At 31.6% G+C, this 18,602-nt stretch overlaps 1 protein-coding gene and 1 pseudogene across 1 annotated transcript; both read right to left on the bottom strand.

Moving 5' to 3' along the window:
* LOC134249083 (uncharacterized) overlaps nt 1-12,282 on the bottom strand; it is a 44,182-nt pseudogene extending 31,900 nt beyond the window's left edge.
* A 47-nt stretch (nt 12,283-12,329) lies between these two features.
* Nucleotides 12,330-18,208, bottom strand: LOC134249080 (fatty acid-binding protein, liver-like). The gene is made up of 4 exons (XM_062731436.1): nt 17,916-18,208; nt 13,282-13,507; nt 12,777-12,793; nt 12,330-12,445 (listed from the first exon to the last, which is right to left on the bottom strand). Exons 1-4 carry the CDS (start codon nt 17,983-17,985, stop codon nt 12,330-12,332), a joined length of 429 nt encoding a protein of 142 aa, XP_062587420.1. The 5' UTR covers nt 17,986-18,208.
* Nucleotides 18,209-18,602: the final 394 nt, after the last annotated feature.

Below are 18,602 nucleotides of genomic sequence, written 5' to 3'. Positions count from 1 at the left end.
ATATATTGAAAAATACATGTATTATAACGAGTCTAGGTGATCACTTACGTTCATTGCATCTCCAACCACTGTACATTCCGTTTGGACAACTACATGTATTTGGACTAACACAGGTGCCTCCATTCTGACAAGCTGGATAACATATTGCTAGAAACATTTAGAACCACCCTGTTAATCATTTTTGACACATAATCAAGAATTCTTAATCAAAAATCAATTAAATTTATTTGTTATTAATATATTTATATATTATTATTATAATATTTTGAATGTTCTTCTTCGCCTAGCCCTGAGAAGCAAAGACATAACCCCAGGATTTGTCAACGATCCATTAAAAGCTAATATATGTTAAAGTTTAAAACCTTAAACTTACGTGTCGAGCAAAGACTACCAGTGTATCCCGGGTAGCAAGAGCAGACGTTAGGACGTATACAAGTTCCAAACAGACAGCTAGGCCTACAGACAGCTGTAAACGAAAGTAAGTTTGAATTAATCACACTCAGCTAGAAACGAAATTTTAAATTCATACAAAGTGTTGTTTAAAAAGCAGAGACAGTCACTTTCTGACAATCTGAATTAAGACAAGATTAACTTTTAGACAAGATTACTAATTTCTGATTCTTAAACTTATTTGTTAAGATATACCGATAACTAATTTAACTTTCTCAGCATCTGTATTGAGTTCGATAATCTTATATTAGTTCAAAATTACTTGGTTAGCAAATATTTTCTATTCTATTTTATATATTTTGAAAGTGTTAAATGAGTAGCATTATTAATATGTTTATCTAAAAAAGCATAGCATAAACATAGAAAGATACGTACGATCCCCACAGTCCCTTCCTCGATAGGTACTCGGACACTGACACTGTCTTGATTGGGAACAAGTCCCTCCGTTCTTACATGACGGTGTACAAATAGCTGCGAATGAAGAATTCACGTTCAAAACTTTTTGATGGTTTTCTGACGTTAATCATGTTTGTAATGTCCTTTTCACTTGTATTTAACAAAGATATAGAAATGAATTGAGAAAATAGCACACTTGATCATCTCAAAGGTCATCTAAGTAAATTAGAGTTGCAAATAAAAAGAAAGCAGGAACGAGAGGGGTTATGTTTAAAAGAAAATTTGGTAACAAAAATAATTTCATAAAGGACAAAGAATATTAACCGCTGAATCTGGCCCATTATTTGATGTAAAAATCTTAACACAGTTAAAACTGTAATAATTTGCAGTTAAGAGCTCAATTTGATGCTTGTTTTAAAACCAGGTCTAACTTTAAATGGCAGGTTACAAGGCGGCCATAAGAGGGGTTTTTCTTAATTCTTGTGGAATTTAATCAAATCTTAGATACTTTTAATTTCATTTCGGCACACTTGATAATCTGAGATTTTATAAACAAAATGCATCTGATACTAGTGTATGAAATATATAAATTTGGTAGATAGGCAAGCTTGTTCTCTGAGTTTTCTGAAAGACAGCACTATTAAGGCTTACTATGAGAAATCAACGGAAAATAGAAGTGCAAAAACGAGTATTGTTTTTAAAACTGAATTCATTTTTTTTCAGCTGTTTTATAATCACAGAACTTAAATGCTTATGGAAATAGCAAAGTATAGCCTACTCTGTACTGTGTGAAGTTTGGTCCTATCAATGGACAGTCACGTTCTACTGATAATTAGGATTGAATATGAAACAAATAAAAGAGGAAAGTCTCTTTAAACGAATGATGTATACATATTGATGCAGACTGGATTCCAAACATTTACATATTTGGAATTATTGCCATTTTGATTGAAAAGAAAGAACACTCTTTAAACTCAAAGAAACTTAAACACTCTCTTCAGCATCTTTTGAATACTGAACATGTATCGTGAATTTTATTGATATTATATTGTTTATGTAGTGAAAATGCATTATTTCTTTAAAAATCTTCTTCTCTGTTCGAGGGTATTAAAAAGTAAGTACATAATTATGATGAGAAAGAATGCCTCTTCCAAATCTGTGAATTTTATGGCCACAGGGTCAATTTTTCCATAATATTGTCATAAAAAAAAAGAATTATGAAATTCAATTTAATTAATAAATTACAGGGTCAGGGGTTCTGGTGTTAGGGCGGGGTTCCATTCATTATATAGTGAAAATGCTTTTTTTTCCTTTAAAATCATCTTCTCTGCCCCTTGGTATTAAATAAACTAAGTACATAGTTATGATGAGAAAGAAAGCCTTTTTCAAAATTTTGAATTTTATGACCCAAGGATCTGAGGTTCTGGTGTTACGGCGGAGCTCTATTGATTATTAAGTGAAAATACATTAAATCTTTGAAAATCTTCTTCTCTTCTCCCGGGTATTAAACAAACTAACTACGTAACTATAAAGTTATGGTGAGCAAGAATGCCTATTCCAAAATTGTGAATTTTATGGCCACGAGGTAAGGGGTTCTGGTGTTAGGGCAGGATTCTATCATATTATATGATTATATAGAAAAAATGCATAAATTCTTAGAAAAAATTCTTCTCTGCTCCTGGGTATTAAGCAAATGAACTACCTATATAGCTTTATTAAGCAAGGGTCATTCTTTCTGAATTGTTTGACGTAAAAAAACTTTCCGCGTTCATCAGCGAGCAAACAATATTTTCAGCAGTACTGAATATCAAGGCCCCTGAGCCAGGGGAACCATTAGGGGGGGGGGGGCTCTACTAATATACTAAAATGAATTAATTAATTGAAATCTGCTCCTTGGTATAAAACAATTTTGATAAGCAAGGGTTTCTTTTCCAAAATCGTGAAATGTGTGGACCAAGGGTCAGGTGTTCATATGTGGTATTGGCACTACTGATTTTTGCTGAATATAACTGTTAAGTCGAAATGTATTTTATATTCCCCGACTCTGTTTTGGGGTTTTAAGTAACCAAGGTAAGCATGATAAGTGTATACTCAGTAGTTTAGATAAGCAATGGTGCCCCTTTCAAAATGTGAATGCCATGACGTCTAGTTTAAAACATGAATCGTTGGAAAGTTGCTGCATGATGTTCGTGTAACCTATAAGGCCCATGGGCCTCTGGTTCCTCAACATATACGGGTGTGTAATCTTAAATAGTCGAAATAGACTTAAAATTTTATTGGTAGTATATAAGAAATGACAATACGGAAATTGCTTCAAATATCTTTTCTAACATATGTAAGAATTAGTTTAACTACAGTTGGAGAGCAGTGTTTTTTCAAATATTTAGTAAACTAGGGGAAAACAGGAGAAAGTACCAGTGTCCATATAAAATGTTAATATGTTCCAAATTGATGTGATAATGTGATTTTGAAAGAGATAAAGTAAATTAAATATCACTTACGGACATTGCACCTCGAACCAGTGTACATGCCCGCTGGACATTTACATGTATTTGGACTAACACAACTGCCTCCATTCTGACAACCTTGATAACATATAGCTGTAAACATATGCAGTTATGTTAGTGTCATTACAAAGAATGATTAAGGTAGATCGCGGGTTTGCTGACGTCACAATTGGATTCGACGTAAAAAGCGTACAGTATCAACTACAAACAAGCAAAAAGTATTTCCATCATAAAATAAAACAGTCATTAAAGCTTGTTTTGTCTGTAAAAAATATTTATTTAATAACGCGATAAAAAATAAAGGATTAATTAATATCTAATCAATATTATATTAAATTGAGAGTTAATATTAAGTTAAAATACGAAAGGTCAAAATTGATTCAAATAACATGACTCCGTGTTTCATTGAAAAAAGTGTGACAATTTAGGTACAAATGTAAATTATGACAATGTTCAGCAGTGAATTGTTGATTACATTGTGATTCTGAGACGTACGTAAATAATGACGTCCCACTAACGTTATATAACGTCTTAATGAAATTAAATACGTTTGTTACAAATTTATAAAACTTTAAAGTTTTTTTGCAAGAAAATGAGCGAGAACACATATTAATTTTTTTTAATAGATCGATTTAAAATATATCTCACATTCATCGTGTTGAGTAATATAAAATTCGTCTGCGCCGTTTTTATATTATAGCGAGCGCAGCGAGGCGGCGCGAAGCGCCGCTCGCATAGCGAGCTCTTAAAGCAACGCCTGTGCGAAGAGAAAATTCGGACTTCTGCACATTCATTCGATAGAATTTTTTGATGCCGAATTTGGACCCACATTGCATCACTTGTTTTAGCTACGTTCTCGCGAGAATCACGCAAAATGTTCAACAAAAAGTTTACTCGCCTTGATTTAATGGATATATATTGAAGATAAATAGAAAATAAAACGTTCTTCATTAACTTTCAGCACTGTTCAGGCTTTTTCTCGTATTTATTGCAATTTGCATACGTCATGTGACGTCAGAGTCTAGACGCACCGAATGTCACGTGCGGCTTGACGAGCCCGATCTAAATCAAAACAACAGAAGAGTTTGCGCTCGCTCTAACGGTCGCACCGTCAACATATTAAGCATGGTTTTGAAATGCGTTTACCGGTGAGAAAGGCGCATTTACTATATATTTCATTGTAATAGCGTCACTAGTTCTCATAACATTTAGTGCCTTTGAAATACGATAACAATATAACCACGCAGACGAATCTCACAAAAATTTCAGAAAGTAAAATTTGAATCGAGAGGATTAAGTTGACAAATTTTCAGGAGTATGTTTTCAGGCAGACAGTAAACCCGCGATCTACCTTAAATGTAGACTTAATTGATTTAAAAATGATATACATTAAGTTGTTCATACATCATTAATTTAACATTTTGACTCCTCATGTTTAAAGGAAAAGCGATTATTCAAAATAAAACTTCGATATTCAGCATTTGCAAAGGAACTTAATATGTTGACGGTGCGACCGTTAGAGCGAGCGCAAACTCTTCTAGGCTATTGTTTTAGTTTAGATCGGCCTCGTCAAACCGCACGTGACATTTGGTGCGTCTAGACTCTGACGTCACATGACGTCGTATGTAAGTTACAAATACCAAGAAAAAACTGAACAGTGCTGAAAGTTAATGAAAAAAGTTACGTTTACTATTTTTTTCAACATCTATCCATTTAATCAAGACGTGTAAACTTTTTGTTGAACATTTGCCGTCATTCTCGCGAGAACGCAACTTTGCTAAGTGATGCATTGTGGGTCAAAATTGCTGCAGCAAAAAATTCTAAAGACTGAATGTGCAGCAGTCCAAATTTTCTCTTCGCCCAGGCGTTGTCGTTAGAGCTCGCAGTTACGAGCGTCGCTTCGCGACGCTCGCTTCGCTCGCTATAATAGCGAGCGCAGCGAGGCAGCGCAAAGCGCCGCTCGCATAGCGAGCTCAATACACTAACATGTACGAACGGAGGAAATTAGGGTTGAGATCTGCACATTGTTCCAAGAAATTTTCATGAGTCCATGTTAAAACATTCTTAATTCTCAATAATCCTTTGCGGTGCATAGCAACATGGTCAGGTGGCTAAAACATAGCAACAACTTACTTGAAAAAAATTACAAACAACGATTTAATGCAATCTCCATGCCACAAAACTATCGTTTGCGTTCTAAGTCAACAGGACTTTTTATTTGACGTCATACTTTCGTAACTTAAACGGCTCGGGTATTTCCGATTTTGTCGGAAACTTCCGAAAAGTTCGGAATCTCGATCCCAATGCCTAGGAAGCGATTAAAATTTTTTTTCTTCTTTTTAAATGAACTGAGTTTAGGCAGTGCAAGTAAATGCTGTGTCAGTTTTTGATAGTAAATAACTGCGCTCGCCCCAACGGTCGCACCGTAGAACATATTAGCTATAAAATAAATATATAAATTATTTGAAAAACCTTAAAAAATATTTACGTGTCTGGCAACGACTACCAGTGTACCCATGGTAGCAAGAACAAACGCCAGGACTTGTACAGGACCCAAACTGACAGCCAGGATTACAGACAGCTGTAAACAAAAAATAGAAATACTTACAGCAAGCTATGATTAAACGCTTTAATATAGAAAGAAAAAAATTAATTTCAAAATATTAGAGAAAGTTATGATCGTAATAAATAAGTTTCATGTCTTTTCAAAATGTAGCTTGTATTCCTCAGTACATTGTAGAGTTTCTTACGTGTTTGACAGGAACTTCCAGTATACCCACTCCTACAGCGGCAGACGTTAGGAGCAACACAACTACCACGCCAATGACAGGATCTGCTGCATATAGCTGTTCAATCACGAAACAAAATGCACTTTTTTCTCTTGTAGAAAATACACATTAATTTTGTGAAATAAAAATTTGATCGCGTAATCATGCAATTATTTGACTATTAGAGCCAACATAATGTCATTTTTCTGGCATTAAAATTTTACAAGCATAATTTTTTTTTTTAATTTTAAACCTTTATTGAAGCAGATTCAAAAATCAAAAATTTAAACCTTTATTGAATTTAAGTAGATTCAAAACCATTATGTTTTATAATTAGAAAAGAAAATCAAAAGCAGGGGTTAATGATGTAATTTGTTGTACAAATTTATACAAAGAAGAGTAATTTGTAAGTAAAAATAGCTACCTTTACCTCTGGACTTTCATAATATCTCAAATATGCATGTATTTGGCATCATGTAATGATATAAGTCAAGACACATTTCAGACATAAAATTTTTTGAGCCATCAAAAATATTTTTTACTGCAAAAATAACTATGTGTGCAACCAGTTATTCATAACACCCACGTGTCCCACTATCATTGATGCACTGGCATACTATAATAACTAGACAGTGTTTCCTTTAATAATTTTTTGTCTCATATGCTCGACAGGCTCACCGCAGCTATAGTTTCTGTCTTTTTCTTATTCGACAATTTAAAAGTAAAAAAGAGAGTTAGAATTTAAGTATTTTGTGCATTTGTGAAATTTTGAATGACTGTGTGTCATGAGACATAAATATTAAACTATTTTTTATTCTTTGTTTCTTTGCAATGAGTTATACAGATTTAATCAATACCGGGACATGAGCTGATTTTTTTTTTCAGTTTAAATGTGTAATTAAGGTATTTTTATGAATTTTAAATTATTATGATCTATTAAACTAAAGTAAACCTTTTCCAGTGGCGTATATTCCATATAGGAAAAAGGCTGTAGCCTACACATTATTTTCTCAAGAATAAAAATTTGGTTGAATGAAGGAGCGGGGAGTTGAAAATAAATCGTACCTATTAATTATTGTGTTGGGGGGGAAGCATTCTTAATTATCCACACTTTTATACCTATTTGATTATGTTTACAGTTTTGCTTTATAATGAAGGACAAAACTATTCCCTTAGCTTGACATTTTTTAAGCCAAACTTCAAGTGTTATTAATATCAAGTCTGTATCAGAAAATTTAATCAAAAGCAAAATGATCCCATAATATGTACAGGAAACGAAACTGATAACTTGCATTATGTTTGTTAGTCAACATTTTGATCGAATTTTGATTATTTAGTAAGGAAGTTTCCATATTTTCTAAGCAGATATCGAGTAAAAGGATAAGGTCTCAGTTTTTGTTAAGTTATCTTCACTCTAAAAAAAGTTTTACTTGTTGTTTTTAAAATAAGATATTAGATTGAGAAAAACTAGTAATTATTAGTAATCCATTTAGTCAGAATAGCAAGTAAATGACTATCATGGTTAGTAATTGTAAACATAATTAGTAATAAGGATGAATTCATTTACTTATAAAATGATTTACTAAGTATCAATAGAGTTACTTAAATTATAGGAATTGTATTACTTTAAGTTAGTAAATGAACTACTCATTTTTGTTAAATTATTATTACTTAATTCAGAGATAATATGCTTTCTATTTACTAAATTTTATGAATTATTACTAAGTAAATGTAATTCTGAAATTAATTAAAATCTAGAATATTATTACTTAAAAGAATACTAAGTAAATGAAATACTTATCATATTTACTAAAATCGACATTATTTACTAGAAACACTGCAAGGTACCCACCCTCTGACATGTGAGTACTACTTACAGATTTCTTTATCAGAGTTCCCTAATTGGGCCCTCTGAATGGTTAAATAGAAGAAATCTACTTATGATGGAAACAATTATACTTTCCATTTCTTTTGCCAATTTCTTTGTAACTGTTTTATTATATATAACAATAAAACATTTGATTCCAACTTCGAAAGCCTTAAAAATTGAATAAGTTGTATTTTTTAAGGACCATTTTAAAAATGGTTAAACATTTCAAGTACTTAATATCGCATTTTTATTAGTGTGACTTTTTTTCACATGAAGGTATATTTAGATGAAAGATAACTCCTCCTCACAGACAATTAGTGATAAGACTACCATATTTAAGTAATTACTGATCTGAATTCTCCTTGATTTAGTAAATAAATTTTTGTTTTAAGTAAATCAATTAAATACAATTCAAACATGCAAGATGTGTTTGTGAAACACCTATATATGCCACTGTATGGCAACATAGCAAAGGTTAAACTTTTCTTAAATGCAAATTTAATTATTGGGATTTCTTGATATCTCCAAGGTCAAAAGGTCAAGGTTATTGGTATCTAATGAAAGGTCTTGCTACAAAAAAATACATATGTGAAATATGGAAACACTTGCCTCAACCCTTCAGAAGTTATGGTCAAGGTTACCAATTTTGAAATGTAGGTCAAACTCCAAGGTCAAGGACAAAGGGACAGAGTTGGTGGTACCCAAAGAAAGGTCTTGTCACAAGGATGAACTATGTTAAGTATGAATGCACTAACCCTAATCCTTTTAAAGTTACAGTCAAGGTTTGCTTTTTAAAAGTGGGTCAAACTCCAAGGTCAAAGTCAAAGTTCTTGGTATCCTATAAATGGTCTTCTCAAAATGATTACATATATGTAAGTATGAAAGCACTTTTCCCTACCGTTAAAAAGTTATGGCCAAGGTTAAAGTTTTTTCACAAGGATGGAAATGTCCAGGGTCAAGGTCAAAATTTCATAGTTGTTGGTATTCAATGAAAGTTCTTTCAACAAAAAATATATATGTGAAGTATAAATGTCCTGGTATTTACTGTTAAAAAGATTTGGATAAAGAATAAGTTTGAATTTTTTGTGTATAAGGTCTTGTCACAAGGAATACACGTGTGAAATATGAAAGTTATAGCTCCGCTAAATCAAAAGTTATGGGCAAGATTACAGTTTCTGCGGATAAACAGAGAATCAGAGAGACAGCTAGATAGACAGACGGAAACGACAAAAACTATATACCCACGAAACTTCGTTTACGGGGGCATTAAAATATTAATTATATAGTAAATAGTGGTAAAATGTAAGTATTAAAGACCAAGTAAAGTTATTACTTATATACACAAATTTAAGTAAATATAAATTACTAAGTAAAACTTTTTAGTGTGTAAGTAAAACAATTTTTTAAAATACAAAAATCAAGTAAAACATTTGAATCTAGTAATTGACATATATTTCAGTAATTGATTTTAAATTTTAAGTAAATGCTTAGTAATTATCTATTACTTATCTTTGTTATTTCAAGTAAAAAATGACTACTCAGTAAAACTTTTTTAAGAGTGTTCACATCACGATATAAACTATAATATATGTACAATATTATTTTCACTGGTCAAATTAAAATTGCAGATGTCTGAGTTTGCAAAAGTTGTCCCTTAGAACCCCCCCCCAATATCTATCGAGAGGAAGCTCCTTGTTTACCCACACTTTGCAGCTCTGGAATTAAATACCGTGACTTCACCACTGTTCACACAAGCCTACACATCAGCAGAAAGGAATATACGCCACTGTTTTCTAAATGTCAGATTAAATACATCTGTACATGAAATATATAGTATTATAAAAGGGTTTATATTGTACAGGACGACAATAATGTAATTCTGCTTCTATCAAAGCTTATAAAAAGTTCTTCCTTAGGAAATATTAACTATAGATATTAAAAAAAAGGTCTTTTTTGTCATTCAGATTGCTACAAAATTTTCTGACATCAAAATTGTAGCTCATATTGCTTTAAAATATTATATGGTATTCTGGCATCTTTCTATTTTCCCTTGTATAAGGTACTTACGTTGACAGTTATAACCTCCATATCCGGCACAACATGTCCGTCTATAGGACACGCGATATCGCCATAACGTAGCATAGTGAGTACTGTAAAAAACGTAAGAAACCATTTCAAGATGAAAAGTATGCCGTTTAAAAGAAAGAAACCCGACTTCACCTCAAAGTACTAAGAGCTTGGTGAAAATTAAAGGCTGTTAGATTAAATTTTTAATCGCGATTTAGTTTTGTTTGACCCTTCCATCTTCCATTCACTGAGCAATTAAAACCATCTAACGAATAAATTATCGGAACAGAAATGACATTCATCTTGAAGTAATAACGATAAGAAAACAAGATGAGTTTGTGAAACACTGATGCCCCCGTATGGCAACATCAAGCGAAGGTTAACCTTTCTCAAATGCAGATCAATTCAGTTTAAATCTCATTTTTATGCAGACATTTCAGATAACACATAAAAAAAAGAATCTACAATGAATGCATGATCAATTGAGTCATGATTCTCATTTTTAAAAAAATGAATATACATTTTATATAAAATTTACAAGCATAAATGATAGATCCACAGTTTATATCTTCTTGTATTTTCTCGTACACGTAACACCGTTTCCAGCTGTCATGACCTAAAAATATGAAAATACACACGAATTAGGCATTATTGTTGATATATTAACTATAGTATCTAGAATCAATATGAGTTGGAAAGTTAACGAAATGCAATGAATGCTGCTAATTTAAAAACTAAAATCTTTTCAGAACAAATATAGTATTTGAGATGTATGATATCCAAAACCTCTTTGTCATGCTTATGATGAAGTTTGAATACCAGTTTTAAATGAATTGGAATTTTATAAACATGTCCTATTTATTTAATTTCTCAGATGCACAATTTTGATAAGAGGACTGGAGCACATGAGTCGCAAGCATTCGCAGCTCTCTGTATGCGTGTGATTGGGGCGTAGGGGTGGGGGTTAATTTTTAAGTTCACTTCTGTGAAGTAAAACAGGTCATTCACTTCCAAATACCATTTTCACTCCACGAGCTACATTAAAATCATATCTCAATGTTAGGAATGTCCTAATCTCTAGTTCTTTGTTCTGTGTTCATATCCGACCGCTTATTTTTCTAATTGCATAACGATCGCAGAAGAAAATAAATGCTAACCAGACTCCACGATGATCACTGAACAAATTACAAAGGAAATTAACGTCAGACTCTGTGCTAAACATATGTTCTTCGTCTCTTGTAATTCCTCGGGTAAAAAATAAATCAGAACACAATAGTACTATTACAGAAGCCCATTTCTAAAATTTGATAAACGAATTACAATTCTTTTAGTCAAATTCAACAAACAGGGCCTATAGAAAAATATATACAAGTTCGATAGAATGATTTGTCGAAATTTTTTTATGAATTTAATCCGTTTTAACAAATTTAAGATTTCTTTTTCACGAATTTAATTCGTTATAACACATTTTTGAATTCATTATATAGAATTAAACAATTTTGTGATAACAGATTAAATGCAATACAAACAAAATCATAGAAATTGTTATTATGAGTTCAAATGATATAATACTATATATATATATATATATAGGAAAATATACTGTTAATAACTTTTTATTCGCGAGAAAATCTTTATTTTCGTTTTCTAGTTATTACGTAAAACTAAATTTTAAGGTGGTGAGTGTATGGATAGTAAATTTACTATTCTACGCGTGTTGAGAAAACTAACCTATAAATTTTATTTGTCTCGGTCAGTATATTCCGTTTGTTGCACATGTATTTATTTTATAAAGGATATATAAAACAGAAAACACAGCTCGCGAACATTTTTTTCTCGCTAATAAATACTAAATAGATATCTCGCGTAAATTAGGTGTCGCGAAAATGATCTACCGCATATAGGAAAATATCTTTAAAGTTGCAATGCATGCTCAATGATCCCCTTTACACTGAAAGGAATACCTAGTTCATTTAACTGTTGTGCCTATTGAAAATCGCTCGTTAATTATAGATTAACTTATGTTTTCTAGTCAATCTACTCAATACCTAGTAAAACTAAATTTTAAGGTGGTGAGTGTATGGATAGTAAATTTACTATTCTACTAGTTTTTTTTCCAGTGTTGAAAACTTTATAAAGTTTACCTTTCAGTTGTTTCAGCACACGTTTTTTTCAGTGTTGACCTATAAAATTTCAAAGGATACCTTTGTCTGTTTCTTACCATGTCAGCTATTAAATCAGCATTTGACTTTGACTTTACCCAGAAGGGTATCATTCAAATTTTATTATGGTATTTCCGGAAACTGTCCGTTTGTTGGTCGTCTCAAAACCAGAACCAGTCTGCTTTTCAATCAAAGTGTCTCCAATCCATTGTAATTTCAGACAGCCTTCAGAATAGAAAAGTATTATAAAAAGGTTTCCCCTTAATCGGAGTGTACTTTATCATTCGCGGACAAAATTTTCCCGAGAAGAAAAATAATAATAATAAGAAACAGAGTACTTTAGCTGTATATAGCATTTAATAGTCTGGCAGATGAGTGCTATTCTTCATAATTCTATTGTCCCATAAATCGACGTTCAAAATTTGAAAGAGAATACAACTTGCAAATAGAAAAGAAAACATAAACTCAAATCAATATGAGCTGCATTTTTTGACAATTTTATTTTGCTGTTAAAGTGTTGTATTATGATAAATTTGTATGTACATGTAACTTAAACCTTTATGATCGATTATACTAATATAAAGCAGAAGAAAGACTTCTATATACAATCCAATATACAGTTTTATATAAGAAATCATTATTGTACAGGACGACAGTAATCAATCGAAGCTTATAAATAGTTCTTCCATCGCAAATATGAGCAACAGAAGTTTATTAACGTTATTTTTTTCTGTCATTGAAAAAGTTAGTTACAATTTTGCAACAAAAAATTCCAACATCAAAGTTGCAGCTCATATTGCTTTAATGAAAGCAAATACCCTCTTACATTTTTGCAAAATTTCACATTTTTAGAACTAAACGACCCATGTTTTATAGATCCATGACAACAGCACCGATTTTTTGATAGTCAAATCATCATGCAGACTTGTATATCAATTTTCAAAATCAAAATCTATCACTATTACAGGGTTGAATATCTTCCCGAAAAAATGAATCTGATATGGGATTTCTTTTGGGTAACTCTTACCCCAGAGCCTATATATCTCCGGGAAAAATATTACTCTAAAGCCAGTTTTCCCTGGGGGTATATACATTGTACCTTTACAGGCCTTCCATCTAAGGTGTTGGTGTCGAATTCGGAACCCAGGCTGAATTTGGAAACCCTCTCTCCCCCGGGGGTGGTAATTTTGAAGACCCAGTCATTCCCGGAGTTGGTGATGTCGTAAGTTAGTTTGGAGGAATCTCCTAAGAATTTCTCGGCTTCTACTTGTTTATCATCACTTACACCTAATAATGAAGATACTTTTTCAATTTATGTGACAAAACGCATGCACATGTCAATTTTTAAAATATTGAATGATTTAAAATAAAATTAATATTGACAACATTTGAAGCATGCATTTGGGCCAAGTAGCCACACTTGTATATATATAATTTAAAGAATACACAATCGGGTCCAGTGGAGGGGGGGGGGGGTACTGAAAATGACTTGGAACGAAAATAAAGCTTTTACATTTAACTAATGGGGAACCACTTATTACACACTATGTGGCATAAGAGAATCATAGCATTATTTTTTCAGTATATATTTATATATATTTCATTGAAAAACTAAATTTTATGAAGGTTTACTAAATATACAATTGTACATGTATATGTAAAGAGAAAAAAATATATGAAATTATGACCCCTCAAGAAAAAAAGACAGAATCAGAATTTTCATCAGTCTCGTTTTATTGGGTCATTGAGACTGTTTTATTGATATCAACAGACATGGAACGTTTGTTGAATTTGCACAACCAATTAGCAAACATCATAGATCGATGTTTTTATCGACTGACTCCATTCAGCCAGACTTTATTTGCACAATGCAGTCATTCCCTGTGGATTTGTTTATAACGACCAAGTTCCATATCATTAGGCTGCGAAAAATATTAGTCGCTTTAAAAACCTCTACTATATATAGTTTATTTTCGTCTGATCATTAAAATACATGACATTGTATATTATTTTTCTCATATATTCCAAGCTCTCTGATTGGCTCAAACTTGATCACATGATCAATTATATAACAGCATAAAGACGAGTTACTATTTATAGATTCTCAAATGCACATCGACTTAATGCTTTTAAAAATGGAAATAATTTTCTGTAAAACAACATTTGTGCTGAATTCAAAATATCTAAGACAGAGTATGACTTGATTTTTCTAAAAAAACAAAAGTTTTACTTCAAATCTTTATATTTGTGATGCTCTGTAATAATTAGTAAGTCATATGATGCCTTGAAGAAGAATCTACTTTATGTCAAAACATTATAGATATGTTTTTTTCAAAAATCAATACATGTACAAAAGTTAATGAGACAAATTAGCCTTTTTAAAAAGGAAATCCCCTAAATTACTTCATCAGTACAAAGAATAACACACATTACATTAAACAGATTTTTTTTAATCTCTAGTCTCTGAGAGTTAAAAAAAAGACAAGAGAGAAAACTTGTGGTGATGTTGTCAATCTCTGTAAAAAAAAATAATATAACAAATGTAGCCCTTTAATTCGGTCAATCCATAGATCTATATGCATTTCTGTGAAGTCGATATATCTATGGATCGACTTCATCAAAGGGTATATCTATAAGATAAGATAAGATAATTTTATGTTCCAATTTTGGGCCCAGAAGGCATAAAGGTTTTTTTACAATGACAAGATAGAAAGTTCTGAAAGAAAGGTTAGTAAACATACATAAACATAAACACACACATGTGTATATCTGATATAATATATATACAAGTAACCGTACATGTAGATGCAGCAGTTGGGTTATCAAATCGCTAATTAACATGCGATCAAAATCAATATTATCAATATACATATAAACTAGTATACAAATAAATATGTGTCTATAACATCATTTATGAAAACTCATGGCATTATGCCTTAATTTGAAGGCTTTGACAAGATATTCACTTAGCTTTGTAATAATTAGATTGTCTTCATTAGATATTAACCAGAGAAATTTGTCTCCTTTTGATAATAATATGAAATTTTTGTTAAGTAATGAGATATCACGAAAAAATTTATCTCTCTCCTCAGTATATAATGGGCATTCAGTAAGAAAATGATATTCCTCTTCTATATAGTTTTGCTTACACATTAAACATATTCTTTTATATAATACAAAATTACTGCGGCATAGTCATGGTATTGGAGGTATCGGGGTTCGAGAGACCGGAGTTTTACTGTATTTAATGCCCGAACATATTTAATTTAAATCCTCCAACATTTCCTTATAGATTTCCTGAATGTTTGTATATTTTAAGCCTTTAGTAAGTATAAACTTGATGTGTGATCTTATATAAAAAGGAAACACAGACAAAAGACCCACTTCAACTGAAGCTTCAAGTATTCTTTCTCGTATTTTTTTTTTTATAAAAAGACAATTTAAAGGAAACCTTTTGAGTATGTATTTTAGCAATAATAAAGCCTATACAATCTGGTTTAAAAAAAAATCTTTAATAACATTATTTTAATCAGTTGTCCTAAATAGCCTGGTATGTACATGTAATTGTCATTTGACATCAGATGCACTTAATATACAGTACCTACAACCTAGCTTCTTTACCCTTACGTATACAACTAATTTCTGCTTATTCAGAATTTTGACAGTTAATTTGAAAATACCAGCATATCTCCTAAACTTATTGAATAAAGTTAAAGAGGCTGGGGGGTGGCAGCCATTTTTAGACTATTTCAATCTCCTTTAAAAGGAGAGCTCCATATAAAGATATACAAAAATGATCAAATTTTAAAACTAAAATATATGATTTTTTTCTTTGCCAAATGATAGTTGACAGCTAAAGATACCGTATCTAAAAAAAATAAGTTAAATCTGGTGGTTAATTTGGGATTAATTTGTTGACCCACCAGCCTCCTTAAGCTGGAATTTAAAATCGTTCAACAACCATTGCCTAGACCGAGGATATATAGTATTATACTCGATAAGACCAAAGGAAATAATTTTTTTTTTGTTATTCGTGTATGTCTCTGGGCGGGTAGGTTTTTATGAAAATCCTGAAAAGAAAATATTAAAGGTTTGTCAATTTTTCAAATTCAAATTCTAGTTTTTGAAAATCTTCAAATGTTTTTGAAACCTTTTAAAAATGACTACAGACCTCAATGAAATTAGGTATGTAAAACAGTTATTATTTACCCTGGCCTATCAGAAAATGCTCGAGAGATGCTCCTTAATAATCCGTTTATCTACTTCAAATAAAACATGTCTGATGTTTGTTCGGCGAGGAAATTCCTACTGCAGATGTTGTGTGTTTCTGATCTAAGTATTCATTAACCAGTTAAAAAGTTCAGACATTAAAAGAGGCGTTTAATTAAAGAAGAAAGCACTATCATCCACGGTGCGAAAGAAAGCGTGTGCGAAATCTACATGGTGCCTGAATGATACTTGGTCTATCTTGCGCATGGATTGTTAATTTCAGATTTTATCTATAACAGTGTTTCAGATAAGAATTTACACAAGTAGTGCCATACTATCTTTTACTCTGGAAAAGTAATCAAAATCAGCCTCATTATTTCGAAATACTCCCAAGTTTTCATATCGGTAAAATTCTTGTCATGTGAAATGTTATCATTCTTTTTTACATTTGAATATTTTTTTTCTATAAGCAACAATTAGTGATAAAATGGCCACGAGTGATACAGAATACAGAGATTATAATTCATTAAGCTAATGAAAGTACACATGTAATGTCATTCTCTGAAGATGGGCTTTGTTTCACCAATGAGTAGACTTCGTCCACGTGATGAATAATGACGCAGAATAAAACATTACAGGATAACATTACATAATTAAGGTAATTGCATCGTCATTGATCAGTATAATATTCTCTTTCTGTATTCTGATATGTATTATCATATTTCATTCATTTTTGCAAAATCAATAGGCATATAAACAGCCTAATATTGTTAACACATCCCTGTAGATAATACTGTGTGACAATGGATATAAATACTAAAGGGTTTTCTCTGGCGGGGTACGGAGATCACTACAGAAGTTTATGTATCTCATGAGAAATTTATTACTGGGATGAAGGTACATGTATTGTATCTTAAAGGTCACAGCGAGTTTCATTAAGGGTATTGCATGTGGGCCAAAAAAGTAAAGCACGATCCTAATGCTGTGATCTAGCAATACATTATAGCCAAACTGCACGTGTTTGTGTGTCGAAAGCAATTTTTGTGGATAATATCAATAAAAAAACACAAACCTTGTGAAATATTAATAGCCAATATTCTGGTATATCGTCAGATTATCATCAAATTGCTGCAACATTTCAAGAACACAGGAAATAAAATTCGTAGACAAGCGATTATCTACTATGTATTTTTTTTGTAAAGGATGTTTTATCTTCGTAAATATCTAAAATTAGTTAATTTTAGATGTTTATGATATTTTAGTGCTATAGATATATGTATGGCTTTTCTTGTCGATAAAAAGTAAGTTATGTCATCTGCATGCATGAAGAGACAATAACAAAATCCGTGGTCACAAATTAAATTCACAAAAAAGGGATTTTCAGTTGACTAATTAATACATTTGAGAATAAACTCCATCTTCAAAAAAAATTGTTTTTAAGATTTAATCAAATCAAATTAACTTATATTCAAAAGTTAAAACTTACCGATAGCTTTCATATATTCGCCAAAATTTTCACTACATTCAATCTCCCATTTTCCGTTAAACTGAGCCATCGTGAACAAAACAGTAAAACAGACAAACGGAGAGAATGTTTACAGCGCTGCCGAGTTTTGTTCGTTGTTTTATAGACTTCCTGCGAGGGTTGATCAATGATCGCACGGAATGGCTGTGTCAGCGATGATAGCATCTAAACATTAGAATTACCTGGACGTTAACTTTGTCCTAGTCGTCCAATCTGAGTACGTTTTATGGTACTTATTTAAGGTGGTTCTATACCTTGATCTGTTGATTTCACTCTGTATGTTTTTAAAGGAAGGTGTGCACTTCTTTCCGCAGTATCTTAATGAATCATTTCCTTATAATGTACTATTTTAAATTTTATAGGATATATTGCGAATTAATCAAAGGATTGTGAAATCAGTAAATAAATTAAATTGAAACCATTATTCATCTGTGAACATTTTATTTAAGATATTTTGGTAGCATTTGGCATCTAATGAAAATTTAATATCATCTTCTGTTCTTTTAGTGGTTGCGACTCCATGTCATTGACAAATTCTCGAAAGGGACGTGAAACCAAAAAAATAAAGTCATCATAATAAATTTTTATATTTAAACGAGTAACTGTTCCAAGCACGCATGCTGACCTCATTTCAGAATTTGGAATATA

Source organism: Saccostrea cucullata, unplaced genomic scaffold (assembly GCF_032062105.1).
Source record: "Saccostrea cucullata isolate Sc308-1 unplaced genomic scaffold, CSIRO_AGI_Scuc_v1 ctg3462, whole genome shotgun sequence".
NCBI lineage: Eukaryota > Metazoa > Mollusca > Bivalvia > Ostreida > Ostreidae > Saccostrea > Saccostrea cuccullata.
The sequence above is the reverse complement of the archived record's forward strand: the minus strand, read 5'-3'. Positions and strand labels throughout refer to the sequence as shown.